We start from the raw sequence: 11084 nt of genomic DNA, 5'->3' as shown, positions 1-11084 counted from the left end.
TATGCATCGATGCATAAATCCTATTTGATGTTTTCTTTTTAAATTAATGCATCGATGCACTGCATGTGCATCGATGCACCTTAAACAATTTCTGGGATTTATCATCGATGCATCGGTGCACAATGAATGTGCATCGATGCACATTGCCCAGAATTGTCATTTTAGCATGAAAATCTCTTCTTAGTCTACTTAACTCTTTATATTTCCCCTCTTTATATATCCTTAACTTGCATACTCTTACTTAAACTAATTATTATCCATTTCATACTTTTGAAACTTAAAAATCCAATTCTCCATATAGAATTTAAGAATCTAACCCAAATTCCAGCATGTTCTAATTTGAATTCTAACACCTCATACTTCTTAGTTAGCTTTATGACAAGTCAAATTCCACTTCTAATTCTTATTAGGAACTCTAATCCAATATTTCACTTTTCTACTTCCTTTCTTTGATTCTTCATATTCTCCTCATCTTATGGTTTTAAGATAATCTAAGCTTTCCTTAAGCTTAGTTATCAACTAAGGATCAATAAGAAACCTTAAATTCATCAAGAATTTAATCAACAAGAAAACTCACCTTTAGCTTGGTCTCTCGATGGAGAAGAAGAAGTGAAGAAGAAGAGAAATCTGGAAACTTTTGTTCTCTTCATTTGCCTTCCACGTGGATTTAAATATCCTCATCTAATATTTAATTATTTCCCCTATTAAAAGACTCATTTACCCCTTTAGTTCCTCCTTCTTTGTTAATTGATCCTACACAAAACATTCCAATTAAATCTTTCAACTATTCAATTTATCTACTTTGGTCACTGAATTTTATAATTTCACAATTTGATCACTAACCCGGTATGGAGGATGTTACACCTGCAACATCATGGATTAAAATGTCTGACCATGTTGTATTCCTTGCTTCTTTGAAACATACATCAAAGTTTATTTTGACAGATGGGGAGACGATGGACTCCACTGAGCGATAAAGTCTGACTTGGGCGGTTCGATCCTCGCATTTTCCATGACAAAGGCTTGACATTGAGCACGAATGGAGGGAATAATCTCATATACCCCCAAACCAATGTTGAAAATCAGTCAAGTTATGTTGAGAAGGCCAATGAATTGTTAACCCCTCCCACACTGCACAAGCTAATAAACAATCTATGCTGATATTTGATTCAATTACATTCAAACAATTCGGGAAATAAGGATCTGCAACTAATCTTTTAATAAAAATATTTTGTTTTGAAAGTATGAAATTATTAAAAAAAAATCATCCCTGAATCCTGATTTTCCATTGACATGTGCATTCCTAAATATGTTTGAAGAACTCTGTAGATAATTGTGAAACCCAACACCAACCAATAATCGCTGTGCACACTGTACAAATTAGACTTTTCCTCACACCATACACGACAATTCACCTTCCAAAAACGCGAGATAGGCATAGCCATAATTTTGTCTCTATTCTCCAAAAAATTATCGAGATAAGCTTCACGTTCCATTGTCTTGACTCCTCCAACATAAGATCTAAAACATGTGAAACCGAATAAACAGGAGGAGTTAGAACTTTTTGTGGAGAACGCCCCAGGAGCCAGAAATTGTTCCAGATAGAGATCACTTCTCCTGACTCCACTTTCCTCGCAAACCTTTCTCAAGCAAGCCTTTCGAGCTCCAGATACTCCGCAAAATGTAAGACGGGTGAGAACTGAGTCTTAAACCAAGGAACTCCCCACTCAGGTAATATTTTGCTCTGATAAGGCGACTAACATGAGAATTAAGATTTGTTAACAACCGTCAACCTTGATTTGCCAGAAGAGCGATATTAAATTTCGCTAAGTCCCGAAAACCCAAACATCCATCTTCTTTCAATGAGCAAAGAGATTGCCACGTGCACCAGTGAATACCACATTTTTTCTCTGACTTTTGCCACCAAAACCAAGCCATAATAGCCTCAAACACTTTGCACAAGCTCTTCGGGAGAAAAAAAATATGACATAGCATAAAGCGGGATAGCTTGCAGAACATACTTGATGAAAATCTCATTTCCCCTGTGAAAGTAAGCGAATGCACCAATTAAGGATCCAGGATTGAAATTTGTCCTTCAGATTCAAAAACGCCCCTCTTTTATTCCTTCCTACAATTGTCGGGAGACCCAAAAACTTTTCAGGATTAGAAGTACTCTCCACCTCAAATTTCACATCAACCAAATTCGAACTGAAAAAGAGGCCCGACTTCTCAAAATTAATAAGTGACCCAAACTCTCTCTATAGACACGCAACATGTCCTTCAACCTAGCCATGCATCATGTTGTTGCCTCGCCAAAAATCAAACTATTATCAGCAAAAAAACAAATGAGAAAGCACAGGCGCATACCTATTAACTCGACACCCTTCAAACCTTCCGAAGACTCCGCTTGCTGAATCAAAGAGGAAAGCCCCTCACTAGCAGTAGAGCCAGACTTGCCCACACTTCTGGAATTTCCCTCACTCGAACTGAAGATCCCCTCATTCTCTTCCTCCTTAAGCCAAGGACTGGAAACAAGGGAACGATGTCTTGGTGGTGCCCAAAGTGAAGCATCCCACTGCAAAACCAATTCTTGTTTTGGCTCGAGAACCCGTAACAGACAGAAGCCCTCCCCGGACCTAGTTTAGCACAGAGGAAACAAAACATTTTCAGTTTTTCATATTGAAATGTTGCGTAAGTAAAACCATTCGTTGGAAGATACAATTTTGCTTGCTCTTTAGAGGCTTCCGAACGTCAATATTGATCCTTACAAGTAGACATTCCCTATACCCAAAGTAATAGTAGAAGCATCTAAATCGACATAATTTCTTACGAAATTCCCCAACTGTTTCACAATCGGTTCATATATAAAACCCATTGGCAGGTCATTTATCAGAATCTGAAAATCAACCATATTCAACGGGACAGTCAGAGGATCCTCCCCATTAACCAACCGATGGAGGATCAATAAATGATAGTTGAAATACCACTCCCCTCAGTAACAATCCTGGTGATGTCCACTTCGTGATAAAATCTAAAAAGATAGCACCCCTCCCCATATTCGTTATCGAAATACCGCCAATAGGGTGCCACACATTAGCCATAATAGTCTGCATTGCCTGAAAATTTATATTCCCCGACGTGAGAAACCTTCCCACCAAGCAGTTATCAAAAGAGATCAAAGGTTGTACGCTAGAGTTTCTGATCTCAATCATCACCTCCTCCTCCTCACCAAGATCAAGATTATCCAGAGCATCCTCCAAATCACCCATGGAAAAAATAAAATCAACGAATCAAAAAACAGAAAAAAGCAAAAAACGAACAGTAACAAACTGACCAAGGCGGCAAAGAACCTTAATACCGGGTAGATTAATAACATATATTTTTAGTGGGACATAAATAGTAACATTTTTCTAATTAAATTAAGTATTTTATATTAACAAATAATAATTCAAATAAATTACAAGCTTAGCTGCAAAATATAACGTGGCCTCAGAAGTACAACTCAAAACCTATATATAATGATGCTACATATATGCATATATGTATGTACATTTGAAGTACTATACAGCTATGTTTCAGAAGAGTACTGAAAATGTGATCACCAGCACTTAAATAACAATCGTAATGCAATATTACTGTCGTTATTTTGCAGTTCAACTAATTCATGCTGTTGACATTTATCCGAACTGAAAATGCATCTGCATTTCAGCCGGGAGGTTCATCAATGACCCCGATCTCTCTCTTTGGTGCTTTTCGATTTTGCTTCAAAACGTGCAGTAAAACCTACGGTTGTGGGACGTAGTGATCTTTGTCGCACCAAATGACAGTACTCGGGGTCATCGGATTGCCCATCTGATCGAATCCATTGTATCATCTGGTGATACGATGGGAAGAACCGCATTTGGATCGCTGAATAAGCGAAATACGGTAACAATGAGGCGATTAGCACGAGGAGTGTGAGAAGCCAATACGACCTGGCCGGAGCGCAGACTTCAATAAAGACATGGTACGCAGTGGTCGATATGTCCGGATCCATGGCTCCATAAGCAATGAGGAATATATACCAAGAAACAATGCCACCCCAGATGAAGAGATGCTGTATATATGTAAAATAAGAGATGGATATAGCCATTTGACAGTTAACTACCCATACCACACATGTGTACATCGTAGTTCCGAGGACTTCCAAGCCGGCGACTTCCCCACCTTCGCGGAATGCTTGATGTTGAATCGCTCGAATGCAAAAGAAGAAGATTATGGTAGCACTAAGCACTCCATTAAATGACCAGGCAAGGATTCTATGCCAGCTGAAGAGGACATTCTGGATTCCTTCTTGATATAATAGAGGAAACTGCAATCAGATATGATCATCATCACATTTCATCATCGATATCGAGTTTTAGAAATGAAGCTCTAGTAGTCATTCAAAAATCTAGACGTGATACCTTAAGACATAAACGGGATGAGACGTCCTGGTCGAAAACTCCCAGAGCAATCACGGGAAGTGATGTGAAGAAGATGTTATAGAGGGATAGGAACCAATCATTGTATACGGCTTGACCCGAGAACGATGTGTATATCTCATAGAAGAAGATTGTGAAACCAAATGCAATGTTCTTGTAAAAGAAATAGCATATCTGCAAAACAGTTCCATCACAGAGCGTTAACATAGATTAAAGCCGGAAATCGAACTTTATTGTGTGACGGTCAAGGCAGTTACTACTTATATGGATCATCATTTCAATATTAGATCGCAGGCTTTGGTTAACACTTCAAGTTTTAACATCTCAGAATGACTTATATTACCATTGATGAAATCCTTCTATAACACCAATGTCCATGCACAAGAAGCAAGCGTTCCAAAAAACGGAACTGGGCTATTGCGATGTCGCTCGACATGACAGCCTGAAAATTCGAGAATTGACTGTCAGAAACATATGCACCATCTTCATAGATGGAGCAATGAATTTAGAATTTACCTGCATTCCCTCTGCACCACTAATACCAACTCCAATATCAGCTTCTTGAAGCATACCAACATCATTTGCTCCATCACCAATTGCTAGAGTTGTACTACCCGTTTTCGTTTTAACCAGTCTTGTAACCTGCATTGGTTTTTTCACCTTATTAGCTCAAATTTCTCCTCTGAATTGCTAGAACAAGTACATGTTAGTCGGATTGATACACAACGATTTTTCACTCATTGTAACTGATTTAATTCTAAAAGATTCCACAAGTATAACTTCATGTACCATTGAAGGATAATTTAACTTACCAGTGCCTTCTGTTTAGGAGATGAACGGCAGCAAATAACAGATGCACAGCCGATGGCGAGTTCTAGGAAAATGTCTCTGACATCATCTTCTAGAGTATAAATTAGTGACTTGCCATCAATAATTAAAGCCACTGCCTCAGATTTTTTGGATAATGAAGAAAGCAACTGCTTTCCTTCAGATATCTGCTGGAGAACGCTTGCCTTAAATGCCTAAAAAACCAAAAGGATCTCAACAAGTCCACAAGCACACTCAAAGTTTAGATTAGATTTAGATAAGAAACCACTTTATACTATATGTAACTAATCTCATGTTTGAACAAATAAGGCAACCACCTCGGGACTGGTTTCTTTCAGTATGAACAGCTTGAGGCAGTGCATATACGACAGCATGTTTACAAAACAAATGTGCATCACAGTAAAAATGAGGATGTCATGGTTGCAGTGGTTTGTTCATTTTACCAAAATATATTAAATAAATGCAGAACTTGATCTGGATATAAAATGAAAAAGTCATTGAGAATTTTCGAGTTGATATGCCATCAGAGTTCAAAATGGTAAGAATCTGAAAACATAATGATTCCAGAACACGTTTTTTGTTGACATGACATTAATAGAACATTCAAGGAATGAGATGTTTACCACTGCAGCTGCGGATTTTTCCCCAGATTTCTCCAAAGCCTTGTTTTCAGGAGTCTCCGAATTTATTACTATTTGATTCATACCTTGTCTAAGCAAGCTACAAGCAAAACTGCAAAGTTCAACACAAAAAGTTCCAAAAATCAGCACAAGTTCACATCAGATTATATGGTAAGTATTTATAGTAATTCTCATACCCAATGTTTATTGCTGTCTCCATTTTATCTCCTGTTAAAACCCAAATTTTGATCCCGGCTTGTGCAAGTTTGTCAATGCATTCAGGAACCTGACCAGCAAGAAAGGTGAATACTCGATATACATTACAAGTGACTCGATTCTCCAGTATTTGAGCATGACATGAAAAAACGAACAAGTCATATTTGTTGCCTTTAAACTCACCCCATTTTGAAGTTTGTCTTCAACAGCTGTAGCACCAAGAAGAATCAAATCCCTTTCAATGTTTCCGGCAACTTCCTCGATCATTTCTTCCCGATCCGCACTCACTCGGTTCTTAGCTTCTGTGAACTGCTCATTGAACTCAACATATTCTTCCTCGTCTATTTCACGATATGCAACTACCAAAGTCCTCAAACCAGCATCAGCATATTCCGCTATGTGCTCCTTGGTTTGCTTCACAAATTCTTGTCCATTTTTTGCAAGCCTTTCGAACATGACACTGCTTGATCGAAGAAAGAAAATTACTCAATATAATCAGTTGTCAAGTTCTTGTATACTAGAAAGAATTACCAAGCAACGTAATATCCCGCCTCTCCTTGGTTATGATAGAAGAGATATTCATCCTTACTCGGAGTTCTGGAGATAGAATGATGCCATAGTTGGGTGCTATGTTCATCATTATCACTAAACTTACTCGAAACAATCTTATTAAACTGCTGTTTCAGAGTACGTACCTGTCAGCACCTTTACAAAGTAGCAACAGCTTTCCCTCCTTGTTCCTCAGGATCACCGACATCCGCTTTCTTGAGCTACTAAACTCCAAGATGTTCAATAGATTATAAGATCTGCAAAAGTGTAAAAACTATGTTCTATCATGGTGAATACACATGAAAATACCATCAGCTACTAAAGCCTATGTATTCTGCCTGGAGCTAAAGATGGTGCAATGGAAGCCTTAGAAGTGATTTATTCGCTAGCAAAGCTTATGACCTTTCAACTTTTTTGCCCAAGACTGGATCGAACTCGTATAACGAAATGTTTGTTTGTGTCCTTTCATAGAACACAAATCCCAGTTCTCTAGCTGCAACCACCAATGCTGCCTCATCTGGTGATTCGGCTTCATATGAAACTCTTCCTGTTTCTTCATCCACTTCAGGTATTGTGGTATGACAGATAGCCAATACTTGTAAGAACTTCTGGATTAAATCCGCACGAGGTTCGTTTCTCCAATTACCATTCATGATTCTTTCATCCACAAAATTAAACCCTTTGATTGACAGCTTTTCTTCCTTGAACTCCTCTATTTTTCCTTCTACCTCCATCATCTCTCGAGCCAAATGTGAACCCTTTCTCCAAGCAAGAGCTCTTTCGACTTCTGTAATTCCATGACCATAAGATGTTCCAGCCACAGAACATTTGATAAATTCCATGGAGTTACAAGTCAAAGTTCCAGTTTTATCAGAAGGTATAGTATCAACCTGGCCAAGTTCTTCATTTAGATTAGAGGTTCGTGCTCGTGCTGGCTTGTCTGCTTCTTCATAGTACATTTGCAGATCTTGATTGATGAAAATGCTTTGAAGAACTTTGACAATTTCAATGGAAACATATAAGGAAATGGGAATAAAATACGAATACAACATCAGGGCTGTCAAGAATTGCAAAATTGCTGCAATTGTTGCTCGTTCTGGATCATAATAAATTGTAGTCTCATCGGGTCTAAGGAACCATCTTGTCATTTTCCCATTTTCCTGGTCCTCTCTAGTTGCTATTCCAAAGAAAATCGACCCGATAATAGACAGAACAACGAGGAAAGCAAACAGAAAGCACACAATTGTATCCATCCTCTTTTCAATCTTGCTTCTCTTCGAAGGAGGTTCGGTTGAATTCTGAATCACCTTTGTGTCATGTCCTGTGAAGACAACTGCACCGTAAATATAATCCGTGTTCCTTAACTTTGAGTCCCTTAGTAGAAGCTGCTGGGGAGATAGAGGATATTGTTCTTCTCTGAATTCCAAACTGCCAACAAAAGAGTATAAATTTGCATTTGGATCTTCACATCTGATGACAGCCTTGAAATTTTGAAAGCTTGAATCCTCATGCAGATTTGAAGTTGCATCCAGTGCTTGTTTTAGTTTCAAATTAGTTTCCCCATCAAGGTTCATAGTTTCAACGTAGCAAATAGCTTCGTCGTAGCTTGATGACAACAAAATAAGATCAGCAGGAAAGAATTCATCCTTCTCCACCTTGACTATATCCCCAGCCTTCAAATCCATCCATTTTGTATGCTCGAAAACATCATCACCTTGATGCACTTCAACTCTCCTGTTGTTCATTTCAATGTCCTGCAATGTCATCAACAACTAGTTTACGAACCTGAGAAACATAGACTAACAAAAAAGCCAGATAAAAAGAAAAGAAACAAACTGAAGAATGGAGATCAAGAAAGCAATACACGAAGCATAAAGGAATAGCATCCACTCAACATGCTAAAGAAGCAAAAAAAATTAGACATTTTCAAGTATCATGCAAAGTATCATTTGAAGGGACTTAAACACTTTAACAAGATGGACAATAGAGCCACTGTATCTAAACCGACAGATCTCTAAGACACCAGAAACCAGCTTCCTGCATGAAATCTGTTAACAATTAGCATCCTTGAAGTATGTTTATCAAAATTCAGAATTATCGATCGCATACCCCAAACTTCAGAACTCTACCATTCATTCTCCATAATTCATGCAAAAAAAAACACAGCAAATCCGAAACTACTGTTCGAGTCGTTAAGAAAGAGTCAAAATTCAGAATTATCGATCGCATACCCCAAAATTCAGAACTCTACCCTTCATTCTCCATAATTCATGCAAAAAACACACACACACACACAGCAAATCCGAAACTACTGTTCGAGTCGTTAAGAAAGAGTACCTGCTTTTTTCGCTTCCAATCTTCGACAACCTCCTTTCCCATGGTGGCTCCAATTACAAGAAGTAATGGAAGAACATTACTGACAGGTAAATAAGGGGAGAGAGGTGTGAAAGACAGAACAGCACAGACTAGAAAATAGAAATTGGCAACCCTCCTGAACTGCTCAAACAATGATTTAGGGAAGAATGTTACAAGTGTATACTTTGTGCTTCTAACATAATTCCCACCATAGTTAAGCAGACTTGCTTCAAAACATTCAGGGTCATTGCAATACACCACTCTTGAGAAACCAGGCCCTCCAATCAATGAATGACCCCCTTTAAATGATGCTTTCCCACATGTGAAAGCATGAATTCTGCTGAAACTTCTTTTTCTTCTCCTTCCACCACCCATTTTCTTTTGCACAAGTAAATTCTAGACTCTTGTACAATTAATGCCAAAGAAACTGCAGTCCTGAGAAAACAAAAACCAACAACAAAGAAGATCCAGGAATGAATCAAACAAGATCTTTAGGATAATTCTCTATTTATTAGAAAGGCAAATAAAGGGAAAATGAAACAAGTCAAGATATCAAACACCTGGTAAACAATTAGTAGCCACATGAATCAGAAAAGGGAACACTTAAACCACTAAAATAAAGAGGAAAAAGAATTCAATTTTCATTAATGGAGGTTCGCAGAAATAGCAAGGAGAAGATTGAGAAGCAAGTGTAATCTCAACAGCAGACATTTGTTTTGTAATTTTACTCCTTAGATCGAGTTTAATCTTGGGGTAGAGATTGTGGACCAGGCTGCCATGTTTCAACTTTGACTTTGACCTAAAATAAGCAAACCACGTTTAGTTCAACTCAACTACTTCATTACATTTCATTTAAAAACCTCCAGAGAATATCAAATGAAAAGAAGCAGTGAAAACAGTAAGAAATCATATTGGGGGCGGGGGGCAGCTTTGAATCAAGTTTTGAGGGAAAAAAGGGTTTTTGAAAGATACCCAAAAGTATAAAAGTGGTAAAAAATGTTGCTTGATACTGAAATTATATCATAATTAAAGGGAAGCTACCGATTATTGTTTAAAAGGTGCAGTGCTGATCAAGTCTTCCAGAAAGTCAATAGAAAACAAAGCTGAAAGAGACACGTGAGAAAGAAAAAGAAGCTTTTGAAAAACAAAACAAAAGAATGGAATATCTTAGCAAAGGGTTTAAAAACGGTAGTGGCTGAGAATCAGAAACTTCTTTATCTCTCTATTCGATATTTATGTTTGAATTATAACAAAAAAATAAGAATTTATGATTGAAGCTCACATCTTTATTTTTCTTTCTCTTACTATTTATTCAAAGCAAAAATTAAGTATTTAATAGAAATAAATATTTAAACATACATAAATAAAAAATATGATTGATATGTTCTGGTAAATACCATTCGTTTGCAGACGATTAGAAGCAGACCAAACAAACCAAGACAGGCTCATCAGCTGATGTACGAAAAAGAGACATGCAAAATTTTTAATTTCTTTCTTAGGCAGCTTTTTGCCTAAATTTTTTACATATTTATAATGGCTTAATGACTAAACAAAACCATTATAGTCCTTAAATATTTTCCCCCTGATTTGGCGTTAGAAGTTTTATTATTTTTTAAATTAAATCAATTGTAAAAAATAAATTTGTTCATTTTACGTTAATTACTTTTTTTAATACTGATATTAATTATTGTGCTTTATATAAAAGTAAAATGTTTTGAAAATCATAAGATTATATATTTAAATTATTAAAAATAATAAAATATGAACCGTTGTAATATATATATATATATATATTACAAATTTATCATTTCTTTCATAAATAAATTCATTTTTACAAAAAAAAAGAATACGTTCAAGACTAAAAGAACAAAAATTCAGAGATTAAAATGAAAATTTTAAAAAGTAAAAGTGACACGTCATTAAACCTTATATAATTTAGGGAAATTACACATTTAGTGTCTAAATTAACAATTATGATTCATTTTAGTACATAAACTTTTAATTTTTTCAAAATCATATTTAACGTTTAGTTTTTATTTCATTTGAGTACCCT

General features: G+C 36.7%; 1 protein-coding gene across 1 annotated transcript; it reads right to left on the bottom strand.

The window, feature by feature from the left end:
- Window positions 1–3502: 3502 nt before the first annotated feature.
- LOC120142687 (putative phospholipid-transporting ATPase 9) lies at window positions 3503–9683 on the bottom strand. Its single transcript, XM_039157210.1, has 12 exons — window positions 9592–9683; window positions 9014–9466; window positions 7079–8430; window positions 6823–6933; window positions 6311–6587; window positions 6109–6197; window positions 5915–6023; window positions 5276–5485; window positions 4980–5105; window positions 4807–4905; window positions 4446–4637; window positions 3503–4351 (listed from the first exon to the last, which is right to left on the bottom strand). Exons 2-12 carry the CDS (start codon window positions 9404–9406, stop codon window positions 3722–3724), a joined length of 3588 nt encoding a protein of 1195 aa, XP_039013141.1. The 5' UTR covers window positions 9407–9466; window positions 9592–9683; the 3' UTR covers window positions 3503–3721.
- Between the last annotated feature and the right edge of the window lie 1401 nt (window positions 9684–11084).

This window comes from Hibiscus syriacus, unplaced genomic scaffold (assembly GCF_006381635.1).
Source record: "Hibiscus syriacus cultivar Baekdansim isolate YM2019G1 unplaced genomic scaffold, ASM638163v2 tig00002237_pilon, whole genome shotgun sequence".
Lineage (NCBI taxonomy): Eukaryota > Viridiplantae > Streptophyta > Magnoliopsida > Malvales > Malvaceae > Hibiscus > Hibiscus syriacus.
Note: the sequence above shows the minus strand (reverse complement) of the source record. Positions and strands in the feature narration are given on the sequence as shown.